The following is a 14,460-nucleotide window of genomic DNA, read 5'->3' on the forward strand; positions in this document are numbered from 1 at the left end:
TATATATATGCTAATATTTTTTCTACTAACTGTAAGAATAAAGAAATAAGATGTATAAACATTTAGTAATAATAAAACATTTATTTTCTCTTACTGGTATTACTGTTACAAATAGTGGCTGTCAATGGAATAAAATAAATATGATTAATTACATGATTCATAGTTTAGAAAGCAAAACAAATGTGTAAGAATATCAAATTTGTTAAATGTGTTAGGTTTGAAAACCCTGATTTAAGGAAACAACAGCATAGAAGTTCATAAAGTCCGTTCTATCTCGCTATTATTACACAGTTGCCATGAAGAGAGACAAACATGTACCTGTTGCATTACGAGAGAATAATACACTCCTTTCTTGGCCATGAGTTCTCTGTGAGTTCCCTGTTCCACCACTTTGCCTTCACTGAAGCCAGCAATTATATCTGCCGAACGAATAGTTGACAGGCGGTGTGCAATCACAATGGTAGTACGTCCTGCTCTGGCCTAAGAAACATACACAATTATTAATCTGCGGTGTTACACATTTGTTGGCTAATACTCTGTTAGCACAACAAAAACTGTAATAAAAGATACCCATAATATGCAACTATAACCTGTTCTATTCCAGTACTATTGGAAATGCACTGTATGTTTTACATTACCTTGTCCAAAGCTGCCTGAACGATGGACTCGCTCTGTGTGTCCAGGGCTGATGTGGCCTCATCCAGCAGGAGGATTTTGGGGTTTTTGACGAGAGCTCGAGCAATAGCGATCCTCTGTTTTTGGCCTCCGCTCAGCTGAGCCCCTCTCTCTCCAACCATAGTGTTCAGCTTCTGTCTCAGAACAAAAAAACTATTTTTTAAAACATCTAACTCCCTTTCAGACTTAACATAACTAGACTAAAATAAACTGGTGAAGAAATTATTTTCATTCAGACATTTCTAGTAAACTTCACAAACAATTACACGCAAACAGCAGGTAGACAGCACATAATATAAATGCTGCTTATATATATACTGTATATATATATATATATATATATATATATATATATATATATATACACACTGTAGTCTATACTCATGGAAATGCCTTTTATGTCACAGGGTGAATTGTTTTGTATCACCTTATCTAAAGCTGCCTGAATGATGGACTCGCTCTGTGTGTCCAGGGCTGATGTGGCTTCATCCAGCAGGAGAATTTTGGGGTTTTTGACGAGAGCTCGAGCAATAGCGATCCTCTGTTTTTGGCCTCCGCTCAGCTGAGCCCCTCTCTCTCCAACCATAGTGTTCAGCTTCTGTCTCAGAACAAAAAAACTATTTTTTAAAACATCTAACTCCCTTTCAGACTTAACATAACTAGACTAAAATAAACTGGTGAAGAAATTATTTTCATTCAGACATTTCTAGTAAACTTCACAAACAATTACACGCAAACAGCAGGTAGACAGCACATAATATAAATGCTGCTTATATATATACTGTATATATATATATATATATATATATATATATATATATATATATACACTGTAGTGCAGCTCACATACATAATATCTGCTCAAAATGCAAAAATCAAAACATTTCCAAGTAGGGGTTGACCAATATTAAAATTCTGGCTAATTAACTATTAACTACTAATAAACTATTTCAATAAGCAGATCATTTCTTTTATGTTATGGCCGAAAACTGATAAAGGGCCATTATTAAAAAGTCTACTTTGTCTAAATTAAAAACATAGATGAGCTTCTTTTTGCCTTCAATTTTTAGGGGCTGAACTGAGTCAAAACCTTTAATAACAAAAAAGTACAGTACGGTGCTCACATCTGGTAGTTTGGAAATGAAATCGTAGGCATTGGCCTCTTTAATGGCTCGTTCAATGTCTTCATCAGTGGCGTCTTCACGGCCGTAGCGTATGTTCTCAGCGATGGTGGTTCCAAAAAGAACAGGCTCCTGACTCACGATACCCATGTTCTCCCTCAGCCAGCACACATTCAGAGAGCGGATATCATGACCATCCAGAGTCACCTGCAATTGTACACATTTCATAAATTAAACAGCTCTTCTTTCCTGAGACTGACTGAATTCCATCATTTTTTGTGTGACGTGAAGTATTGAAGGAATGCAGCTTTAACTGAGAGGTGAAATGATTCACGGTTGCTCATTAGTCAGTGTTACCTCTCCTGAACCAGGGTCATAGAAGCGCTGCAGAAGCTGAATTGTTGTGCTTTTCCCACAGCCACTGGCTCCAACCAATGCAATGGTCTTTCCATGAGGGATTTTCAGACTCATTCCCTGCAGAATCTGCACAGAGACACATTGAATCAGTCCTCAGTAGGTTACAATTTCTATAGATGCACAATATATCAGTACCATATTGGTTATGAGGCAACGTTACAGACTTAAATTACTCACCCTGAAAGGGTTAGTTCACCCAAAAATGACAATTCTGTCATTAATTACTCTCCCTCATGTCGTTCCAAACCCGTAAGACCTTTGTTCATCTTCGGAACACAATTTAAGATATTTTTGATGAATTGAATCAGTCCTCAGTAGTTTACAATTTCTATAGATGCACAATATATCAGTACCATATTGGTTATGAGGCAACGTTACAGACTTAAATTACTCACCCTGAAAGGGTTAGTTCACCCAAAAATGAAAATTCTGTCATTAATTACTCGCCCTCATGTCGTTCCAAACCCGTAAGACCTTTGTTCATCTTCGGAACACAATTTAAGATATTTTTGATGAAATCTGAGGGCTCTCTGACCCTCCCATAGACAGCAAGGTAACTACCACGTTCAAGGTCCAGAAAAGTACCAAGATGATCGACAAAGTAGTCCGTGTGACATCAGTGGTTCAACTGTAAAGTTACGAGCGTGTGAGCGTGTGGCGGCGCTGACCCAGATCTGGTGTAATGACGTCATCACGGCGGATCTGTGTCAGCGCTGGTGCCGCCACACGCTCACGTCATGATACTGTCGTGAACGCGCATCCAAAGTGACGCAGTAGAGACGAAAATGTGGAATAAAGTCGTTATTTTTGTTTTCTTTGCGCAAAAAAGTATTCTCGTAGCATCGTAACTTTACAGTTGAACACTGACGTCACACGGACTACTTTGTTGATCATCTTGGTACTTTTCTGGGTCTTGAACGTGGTAGTTGCATTGCTGTCTATGCAGGGTCAGCAAGCTCTCGGATTTCATCAAAAAAAAAAATCTTAATTTGTGTTCCGAAGATGAACAAAGGTCCTTACGGGTTTGAAACGACATGAGGGCGAGTAGTTAATGACAGAATTTTTATTTTTGGGTGAACTATCCCTTTAAATGTATCAGTATTAGTCAATAATGTATATCTCTATATGATATGAGTCTTTTTGTGCACGCCTTTTCCTTTATTTTTACATTTAAATTACCTTTGCCACCCTCTAATGCTCACTTTGAGTTAAATTAATCTTTAAAAGCAATATTTTTTTATGTAAACAAACAGTATTTACTGGTTATCATTTTTAAAACTATTAATTATATTTATTAAACAAATAATTAAAACCAATATAATTTTATTAAGTAATAACTTCAATAAATACAATGGATAGTATCAATAATAAAGTTCCTGACAGGTGGGAAAATATGCAACTCTACCTTCACATCTTTTCTGGAGGGATAGCTGAAGTGGATGTTCTTGAATTCAATATCTCCTTTCACATGATCTGGTTTGTGACCTTCATTTGAACTGCTGTCAATGGGACGAGGCTGCATCAGGTAACAGGAACAGAAATAAGTCATCCAGAATAACAATATGGGTATAAATATAATAAATATGAACTTCATTATAAAGAATGAAGATAGACTGAAAGTTTGTACCATGTCAATTGTTTTGTAGACCTCATAAGCAGCACCCCGGGCCTTAGCGATGCTCTCCAGGTTTGGAGCTCCCTGACCCAAAGAGAAGGAGCCAATCATCACAGAGAAGAAAACCTGCGGTCAAAAGTAACAACGCTGGTGGTCAAGAAACATCTCCTGCTGTGACTTTATTCAGAAACAGATCAAAGTGTTTTTTTACAAGTTTAACAAACTTACAGTGAGGACCTTTCCAATTGAGTAATTCTCTGGCTCGTCCACAGAGAGTTTTGTCCCATACCAAAACGCCAGTGCGTAAGTGCCAAATATAATGAACTGTGTCAAACCCATGGACACATTAGTGGTAATGGCTTTCTTTATCCCAAAATTCTTTGCTTCTATCAAGTTCTTCTCATACCTAGAATACAGAAAATAGTTTGTCACAGAAAACCATTCATCTTTTAACGGACACATTCAGAACAGCTTGATCACATTCTTGACATTTAGAAGAACGCCCAATCTTATCTCCTCTGTTTAAGTGACAAAACAGTTGTGAACTTATGGTGATGAGTGAAAAGAACAGAATGTTCTCACTTTTCCACTGCTTTTTTCTGTCCATTAAATGCCACAACAGTCCTGATAGCGACTAGAATCTCTTCAGCTACCGCTCCTGCTTTAGCATATGCTGAAAGCTCCTTACTGGTCAGAGTAGCAAGAATCTATTGGCGACAAAAAGGGAAGATATTTACAAATAAATTTTAAAATAAAATAAAGATATTTATATACGTATATATACATAATAATAATATATATAAATAATAATAATATAATAATATATATAATATATATAATTATATATATATATAAGAATATTTTTATTTTATTTTAATATTTTAAATATAAGAATAAAATGTTTATATTCTTATATTTTAATTTAATCATAGTCTAATTTAATTTACTAATCACAAGAATCTATAGGGGACAAAAAGGTAAGATATTTACAAATAAATCAAAAATAAATAATTAAAAATATAAATTACTAAAATAAATATATTTAAAATTTATAGAAACATTTTTAATATATATTGAGGTGTTTATATATACATAAAATGATGATTTTTAAAATATTATTTTAATAATATATATCTTCTATTTTAATTTGATCATAATTAAATTTATTTTAATCATCACAAGAATCTATAGGTGCCAAATAAATCAATATTTACAAATAAATCTAAAATAAATAAATAAAAAGATAAATTACTAAAATAAATATATTTAAAATTTATAGAAAAAATAGAATATATTGAGTTTACAGTATATATATATATAATGATTTTTTTCATTTTTCAATAGTTTTATTTTAACAATATATATTTTATATTTTAATTTGATCATAATTTAATTTATTTTAATCATCACAAGAATCTATAGGCGACAAAAAGGTCAGATATTTACCTTTAGAAAAAATAAAAATGATTACAATAAAGATATTTAAAAAGGATAGAACAAAATTGAAAAAAATTGAAGGTGAATATATATAATCATTTTTTAATATTTGTATTTTGATCATATATATTTTATATTTTAATTTGATCATCATTTAATTTGATTTAATCATCACAAGAATCTATAGGCGACAAAAAGGTAAGATATTTACAAATAAATGTAAAAAATCAATGATATGTGACATAATACATACTATAGACCAAACAGCTGCTGAACCTGCCAGCAGAGGACTGACAGCAAGAATGACCAGCGTCAGCTTCCAGCCGTAGATAAACCCAATGATGAAACCAGCAATAAATGTGCAGAAGAACTGGACAAACACACAGATTTTGTCCCCGAGGCCATCGTTGATTGTGTTTATATCACTGCATTGGGGGAAAGAATGGAGATGCATACATTTGACACTTAAACACCTGAGACGTAACCAAAGAACTGATCAGCTGACAGAAACAAGAGTCTGGATCGTGGCACGCACTCAGTAAGTCTTATGTTCAGCTCTCCGATCTGATGCGTGTCAAACCATGACATCTGCTGGTGGAGGATGGCATGAAAGTACTTCTCCCGGATCCTCTTCGTTTGCTTCGCAGCAGTTAGCAGGAAAAGCATGACCTGGAAGGTCCCCAGGAGCAGGACCGCAGCCCCGATCGCAACGAAGTAATAAGCGTGTCTGTGTAAATAAACCAGCACATTAGATCAAGGTCCAACAAAGAAGTGACTGAAGCAAAGGTGGAAGATTCGAACTTAGTCACAAATGTAAAAAAGAATTAAGAAATGCCACTAAATGATTAACAGGAGAACTGGATGAGAGTGAATCGGCTCCTCACTCTGTCATTTTGGCTTCGATGCCTATTTCAGGAGAACCAGCCAAACACGTTGAAGAGTTCGTGAGGGTGAAGGTGAAGTTGTCTGCAAACATTTGGGAGAAACAGTTACTGAAAACAGTTGTACCAGTACCAGACCACCACATTAAAGTAAATATTTATGAGATGATTGCTGAGCTCTAACACTAAGGGTAAAGTTTACATTAGCAATTCAAATCAGTCCATTCTATGACAGACTTTCAAAGAGATATATTTGACAAGGACTTATGTTTCAACCACATGAATTTACCCGCGTTTAGATGGATGTTTCTTTATTGTGCTATTAGATATACCTGTCAGATTAGCGGTATGCCCACTCAACACAAAGCTGTCAGTCATTTCTCCGAAAACCACGCACATGAGAGGCAAGGCAACGCCATGTGCACCTGCACACAGCAGGCCAATCAGCATAAGCAGAACCTCCAGGCAGGTGGCATAACGAAACTGCAGCACAACAAACATGTGAGTCAAACACATGACTGCTGTCCTCAGGGCTTATCACGGCATGTTATATCACAACGCTGCTAAAGAATTGTGTGATGTTTGAAGAGATGCGCACTTACCAGCTGAAAAAACCCAACCGTTTTCACTGGCTCTTTCTTCTTTTTGGACTTTTTTTCCTTTTTGCTATTGAAACAAGATATAGTCCATTTAAGGTTTCAGATTTATTTATAATTAAGGGACACTATTTTAAATCTTTAATTTAAAATAAAATAATCTTTATATTTATACATTTTACATGTTAATTAATTAAAATTTATATTTTAATATTTTAACTATAAAAAAAAAATTTTAGTTTCAGTTTGTTTACCTTTATGAAGGCATATTAAGAGGCATATAAAAGGTCGATTTATGTCATTATGATTATCCTTTTATGACAAATACTTGAATTGAACTTGAAAAACTGTATGAATTAATTGATACATTTACATTTAGTCATTTAGCAGATGCTTTTATTCAAAGCGACTCACAAATGAGGACAATAGAAGCAATCAAATGCAAGCAATGATATGCAAGTGTTATAACAAGTCTCACTTCACCTCCAGGCAGGTGGCATAACGAAACTGCAGCACAACAAACATGTGAGTCAAACACATGACTGCTGTCCTCAGGGCTTATCACGGCATGTTATATCACAACGCTGCAAAAGAATTGTGTGATGTTTGAAGAGATGCGCACTTACCAGCTGAAAAAACCCAACCGTTTTCACTGGCTCTTTCTTCTTTTTGGACTTTTTTTCCTTTTTGCTATTGAAACAAGAAATAGTCCATTTAAGTTTTCAGATTTATTTATAATTAAGGGACACTATTTTAAATCTTTAATTTAAAATAAAATAATCTTTATATTTATACATTTTATATGTTAATTAATTAAAATTTATATTTTAATATTTTAACTATAAAAAAAAATTGTTAGTTTCAGTTTGTTTACCTTTATGAAGGCATATTAAGAGGCATATAAAAGGTCGATTTATGTCATTATGATTATCCTTTTATGACAAATACTTGAATTGAACTTGAAAAACTGTATGAATTAATTGATACATTTACATTTAGTCATTTAGCAGACGCTTAAAAGCGACTCACAAATGAGGACAATAGAAGCAATCAAATGCAAGCAATGATATGCAAGTGTTATAACAAGTCTCACTTAACGCAGTACTCTTAGCAAGGTTTTCTTTTTTTAATTATATAATAGATAGAATAGAAAAAGAATAGAGCAAGCTAGTGTTAGAGGCCTTTTTTGCTTTTGTTGATTGTACAATAAAAAAGAAAACCAATAGATAGAATACAAATAGATTAGAGAAGCTAGTGTTAGGTTTTGTTTGTTTTTAAGAAAAGCAGTTAGTATATAAATAGAGTGTAAGTCTGAAAGGGGCAAGTTTTTTTTTAAAGAATAGAATTAGAATAGAGAGTGCTAGAGTTAGAGGTGTCAAATAAAGATTGATACAGTCACTGTGGTGTCTAAATCCATAGCAAAAATAGAACAGAATATTATAAATATATATAGCATAAAATATATTTTATATATGACATAAAAACATTTTTATTAAGTAATTGTCATTGATGTTATAACCAAAAGAAATTATTAAAATATTATTGGACTATTTAATGTATTTAATTCAATTCAAATGTTTTTGAATATTGCTTTTCACAATATAGTTCCAAAGTGGTTATCCAGAGAATACTGAAGAAAAAAAACAAAAACAACGAGCAAGCTGGTGGCAATGCCAAAGAGAAATTATAATATTTTAAATTGTTTCAATTTGTAAATACTAAGCAACAGTAACAAATATTTTCCATTAAAACTATGGCTCTCAAAAAACATAAAAATGAAAAGGAAATAATAAAAAAATTATAAATATGATTTTATATTATAATAAAATGTATTAATATAAAATAACCAATGTCAAATAATAACAATAAATGTCGAATTAAGATTTTAACAAAATTTTGTTTGTTTGTTTTTCCTCCTAAAATTGTACATCGACTGTCTTAACAGTCCCTTGAAGACCACTGGGGGTCCCCGTTTTGAAACCCCTGTATTAGATTATCAGTTAAAAACACTAGAGGTGTACTGATGAACATTTTAAAAATCTAGAGAATTCTGAAAACTTTCTGGGGAATTTTTGCCCCCAGCTCTGGTTCATTTCTGACTGAATGTAAATAGACACATTTATTTATATTACAAATTAATCTACTTACAAACGACAAGACTCATCTAAAACAATCTCATACAAATCAGACACATCCCACAACTACAAAAACTCTGCTTTTTGGTCACATTTACCCTTTGCCCTTTGATTTCCCAGAGGACTCCTTCGGTGGCTCCTCTGGTTTGTCTTCCTGAGGTTTCTCATCCTGGGTGTAAGCTAGGTTAACAAAGCCCTCGGGGATCACCTCTGCACACAAGAGGTTTAGGCTTACTTAATGAACAGGTGGCGTAAGTCTAAGGTGTCTGTCGAATATAAATAATTAACTCTAAATGACGCAGCATTTTACAAATGACACAAATCATATAGATATACATATATTTAGAATTGCCATTTCATGAAATGACTTCTACTCAAACTATACCAATCAAATTTTTATTTTAGACTTGCCATTGTGTACTATGAATATTGTTGGCTGCTAGTCATTTTGGGAAGAAAAATGCATGAATGAATGTAAATGTAAAATGTAAATGAATATATAGAACACACCTTGCAAGTAAGGAGGAGGGTCTGTCGACGGAACGCTCGGCTCTTCGTTCATTGTGATAGCACAGTGTTTGTGTTGCTAGATAAAACATTCAATTAATTAATCAATCGCTGTAAGCAATGCTGGTTCAAAAGGATGTACGCATTTAAAAAGGTTTTGCATTCTTTTTTTTTAAATCTGCATTTTTAAGAAAACAATCAATGTAATGGTGATTTAAAAGGAAACCAAGACACTCATCTGAAGAACTTATATAGAGTAAATGTAACATGTTGAACATTTAAAATCTCTAAAGAACCTTAAAGGTAGGCCTAACTCAAGAAGCCCATATAGCTTTAACTAAACAAATAAATAAATAATATTTTTTAGTAATGTAAACAATGGCTTTCGAAATTTTTGATTTGAGTAAATGCTCAGAGGAGATGAAAAAATAGTATTGATTTAGAACTGAAAAACATACTACTGCATTCATATTTTCTTATATATAGAGCCAGGACCTATAACTACTCATAAAGAGGTGTTTTACATATATGCTTTTACTGTCATTATCTAGCATGTTGGGTGTTACTATTGCATAAGCTCATCTCTGAGTTTAAATTCATTCAACCCGCATGCATGTTACCTAACCGGTTACAACATAAACGGACGTGTAGCCTATTAGCCTACAAGTGAAATATGATATAGCCTAATCGGAAACGCATACAATAAAATAATTTTAGCTTTAAAAAAGTAGTTATTTTAATTTTAAAAACTCTGTCCCCTATATTCACATTTGTAAATAAAAAATACAAAATTGTAATGGTCTGTGATAGCTGTTTACCAGACAGTCCAGACTGAATGAAACCGTTTTCTATAGCATTTGCAATTTAATATGCAAATACATTTTTTTTTATTCCGGCTTACCCCATGTGGTGATCACAAAAGCTCCAGTCGGACAGACAATATGTAGATACAGCAGGCTGAGACACTCCTTTTGTTACATGATGTTTTATAGTGCGTTGTGATACCTGGACACGCCTCTTCCTGAGTCAATACTGCACAAAAGATGTAGGCGTGCAAAGGAGAAAAACTGACTTTTGCCCTTATAGCGGTAACATCTGGGTTAAATGAGGTTATATGAAAAAATGAAAGATGAACTGATAAGAAAGGGCGAATTTTGTTCCTCCTAAGAGCTCAACATAGGGGTGCATTAAACTTTTTATAGGGTATTTAGGAGTTACCTTCAAGGCTTTCTGTTATGGAGCGCTTTCGCCTCCATCAGTGTTCTGATTAAAGGGGACGCTCTATTTTTTCGACGTAAAAATACTTCCTATCAAACTTTAATATGTGGAAATAACTAGGTCAAATAAGGAAGATATGGGATAATTAAACGCGTTTTCAAGTAACTAATTGCTCTGCTTTTTTGAGCATCCTGACAACCTCCAATGGCGTGAGTTTGGGGGCGGGGTTATCTGTTTGCTCAACCAATGGAGGAGGAGGGATGTGTTCGAGAAACCTGTTTGAAAACTGTCAAATTCTTGCAATTCTGTTTGATGAGGCTAGTGGCGCAGAAATGACTTCGTGTGTTGGGGAAATGTTCGGCAATGTTGTATTTACAAAACTTTGACTTTAATGAAACAGAGACTAGATTTGAAATAGTCTTAGTCAAATAATTTGGCATTACGTCAACAGCATTCTAAACCAGATTCTGAACATTCAATTGAGAATTTCCCTTGCTAAAAGTCTGGTGACAGGATCAGCAGTACAGTAGTACTTTGATTTATACCATGGTGCATTTACAAAAACATGGTAGTATTTGTATTTATTATAGCAGTTTTATTTAAGATTTTAAAACAAACCCAAACTTTCGATATGCAGCAATTGCTTTTATTAATTAAATAACATATATCATCTTTACATATACCATAATCAGTGTTGGGAAGTAACTAGTTACATGTAACGTAATTTAATTACAAAATAAATGTAACTGTAATCCGTTACAGTTACTAAGAAAACACGTGTAATTAAATTACAGTTACTTATGAAAATGTTAACGACATTTACAAAGGGGGTTACATTTGAATATTTACACACATCCACATCCAGATTGAATTGATTTCTTTCTTTCTTTCGTATTTTAAAATATGAGACATACGGCCCTATGAAAACACGGACTGGTTGGAACTTCCATAACGCGGAATGTCACGGAATATGTAACATTTGGATGAATAAATCAAAAGCAGGTCAGTACACTTTAATCAAAACGCGATATGGACTATGGTCTGTAAATATTCAGCAGCAAAAAGACTATAATATATGAATCCTGCACGTTCTGCGTGTCTCTGTTGACATTTTTTGGACAATTCCCGGTAGCCTGGCAGCTGATTTTCCCCGATTTTTTTATATTATTGTTATTATATTATTGCCTGCCGAATGTACTAAAGCGATTGTTTCCGAATTCGACATTCGATAATAAATCTTTAATAAATCACGAATCAGTTAGTCGTGATTGGGAACGCACTTCGGCTCGCGCCTCCGCCAAACGGTTTAGATCAGAGTAATCAATGCAAGAGATTCGAGTTGAGTGTATAAGCGTACAGGTGGAGCAGAGAAGCAAAATTAATGTTCAGGATTTCAAGTGCAGGTCAGTTTCATCTGTAAATATGCTATTGTAGTTTTGTCTTTGTTAAAGCAGTAGTAGCCCATTGCTCATCAATCATCACTCAAAATACTGTATACTAAAGGACATCATTATTATCTATTGTAATGTTACAGTAGCAATTTAGCAGACAAATAATCATATAGTTTATAATAGGTTTAGGGGGAGCTAGGGCAGACAACAGCACAACCCTTATGGAAATTAACAATGATTTTACCTAACCATGGTAACCACAAATTATTAACCATGGTTTTGGCTACACTAACCATAGTTTAACCATGGAATTTGTAGTAAAAATAAAAACCAATGGTAATCCATTTGCAAAAAAAAAAAAAAAAACCGTAGTTGGTTACTGTACTTAAAAAACAACAACAAAGCATTGTTAGTGCAGTGTTTCCTGTAGTTATGCAAAGATTTGGTTCCAAAAACAGTATCAGTAAACTATTTCTTATGATTTTAAATCTGCATTGAACTTCAGATCAATCTCAAAATAAAAGACGGTCCTAAAGTCTGATTTTGTGGTGGATGTGTTCAAATTCGATCATCTTAATTCAAGTGATGAAGGATTTTGAAAGTCTGGCAGTATCAGTGTCGAGCACTACTGTAAGCTTAACCCTGCATGGTGTAAATGTTTGAAAATGATTAACAGTTGAAAGCATTCATTAGACATTTAGAAAAGTAATCAAAAGTAATCTTTACTTTAATAAAGTAATTTTAAATTAAACATTTTAAATAGGGTAACTTGTAATCTGTAACCTATTAAATTTCCAAAGTAACCTTCCCAACACTGTGCTTCTACTCAAACTATACCAATCAAATTTTTATTTTAGACTTGCCATTGTGTACTATGAATATTGTTGGCTGCTAGTCATTTTGGGAAGAAAAATGCATGAATGAATGTAAATGTAAAATGTAAATGAATATATAGAACACACCTTGCAAGTAAGGAGGAGGGTCTGTCGACGGAACGCTCGGCTCTTCGTTCATTGTGATAGCACAGTGTTTGTGTTGCTAGATAAAACATTCAATTAATTAATCAATCGCTGTAAGCAATGCTGGTTCAAAAGGATGTACGCATTTAAAAAGGTTTTGCATTCTTTTTTTTTAAATCTGCATTTTTAAGAAAACAATCAATGTAATGGTGATTTAAAAGGAAACCAAGACACTCATCTGAAGAACTTATATAGAGTAAATGTAACATGTTGAACATTTAAAATCTCTAAAGAACCTTAAAGGTAGGCCTAACTCAAGAAGCCCATATAGCTTTAACTAAACAAATAAATAAATAATATTTTTTAGTAATGTAAACAATGGCTTTCGAAATTTTTTATTTGAGTAAATGCTCAGAGGAGATGAAAAAATAGTATTGATTTAGAACTGAAAAACATACTACTGCATTCATATTTTCTTATATATAGAGCCAGGACCTATAACTACTCATAAAGAGGTGTTTTACATATATGCTTTTACTGTCATTATCTAGCATGTTGGGTGTTACTATTGCATAAGCTCATCTCTGAGTTTAAATTCATTCAACCCGCATGCATGTTACCTAACCGGTTACAACATAAACGGACGTGTATTAGCCTACAAGTGAAATATGATATAGCCTAATCGGAAACGCATACAATAAAATAATTTTAGCTTTAAAAAAGTAGTTATTTTAATTTTAAAAACTCTGTCCCCTATATTCACATTTGTAAATAAAAAATACAAAATTGTAATGGTCTGTGATAGCTGTTTACCAGACAGTCCAGACTGAATGAAACCGTTTTCTATAGCATTTGCAATTTAATATGCAAATACATTTTTTTTTATTCCGGCTTACCCCATGTGGTGATCACAAAAGCTCCAGTCGGACAGACAATATGTAGATACAGCAGGCTGAGACACTCCTTTTGTTACATGATGTTTTATAGTGCGTTGTGATACCTGGACACGCCTCTTCCTGAGTCAATACTGCACAAAAGATGTAGGCGTGCAAAGGAGAAAAACTGACTTTTGCCCTTATAGCGGTAACATCTGGGTTAAATGAGGTTATATGAAAAAATGAAAGATGAACTGATAAGAAAGGGCGAATTTTGTTCCTCCTAAGAGCTCAACATAGGGGTGCATTAAACTTTTTATAGGGTATTTAGGAGTTACCTTCAAGGCTTTCTGTTATGGAGCGCTTTTACCTCCATCAGTGTTCTGATTAAAGGGGACGCTCTATTTTTTCGACGTAAAAATACTTCCTATCAAACTTTAATATGTGGAAATAACTAGGTCAAATAAGGAAGATATGGGATAATTAAACGCGTTTTCAAGTAACTAATTGCTCTGCTTTTTTGAGCATCCTGACAACCTCCAATGGCGTGAGTTTGGGGGCGGGGTTATCTGTTTGCTCAACCAATGGAGGAGGAGGGATGTGTTCGAGAAACCTGTTTGAAAACTGTCAAAT

The 14,460-nt window shown here is 33.7% G+C and overlaps 1 protein-coding gene across 1 annotated transcript in view; it reads right to left on the reverse strand.

Moving 5' to 3' along the window:
* Positions 1 to 10,338, reverse strand: part of LOC107596720 (multidrug resistance protein 1-like) — a gene marked incomplete at its 3' end in the record, with an annotated part of 17,002 nt that extends 6,664 nt beyond the window's left edge. Inside the window, exons 1-16 of the mRNA XM_016287518.1 lie at positions 10,286 to 10,338; positions 9,388 to 9,463; positions 8,976 to 9,087; positions 7,369 to 7,432; positions 6,479 to 6,629; positions 6,150 to 6,231; positions 5,801 to 5,992; positions 5,519 to 5,690; positions 4,411 to 4,535; positions 4,057 to 4,234; positions 3,841 to 3,954; positions 3,619 to 3,729; positions 2,154 to 2,279; positions 1,800 to 2,003; positions 639 to 809; positions 319 to 480 (exon numbers count right to left, since the gene is read on the reverse strand). Of these exons, the coding sequence (XP_016143004.1) occupies positions 319 to 480; positions 639 to 809; positions 1,800 to 2,003; positions 2,154 to 2,279; positions 3,619 to 3,729; positions 3,841 to 3,954; positions 4,057 to 4,234; positions 4,411 to 4,535; positions 5,519 to 5,690; positions 5,801 to 5,992; positions 6,150 to 6,231; positions 6,479 to 6,629; positions 7,369 to 7,432; positions 8,976 to 9,087; positions 9,388 to 9,439 (2,016 nt within the window). The remainder of the gene's footprint in view (positions 1 to 318; positions 481 to 638; positions 810 to 1,799; positions 2,004 to 2,153; positions 2,280 to 3,618; positions 3,730 to 3,840; positions 3,955 to 4,056; positions 4,235 to 4,410; positions 4,536 to 5,518; positions 5,691 to 5,800; positions 5,993 to 6,149; positions 6,232 to 6,478; positions 6,630 to 7,368; positions 7,433 to 8,975; positions 9,088 to 9,387; positions 9,464 to 10,285) is intronic.
* Positions 10,339 to 14,460: the final 4,122 nt, after the last annotated feature.

This window comes from Sinocyclocheilus grahami, unplaced genomic scaffold, assembly GCF_001515645.1.
Source record: "Sinocyclocheilus grahami isolate Dianchi unplaced genomic scaffold, SAMN03320097.WGS_v1.1 scaffold222.1, whole genome shotgun sequence".
Lineage (NCBI taxonomy): Eukaryota > Metazoa > Chordata > Actinopteri > Cypriniformes > Cyprinidae > Sinocyclocheilus > Sinocyclocheilus grahami.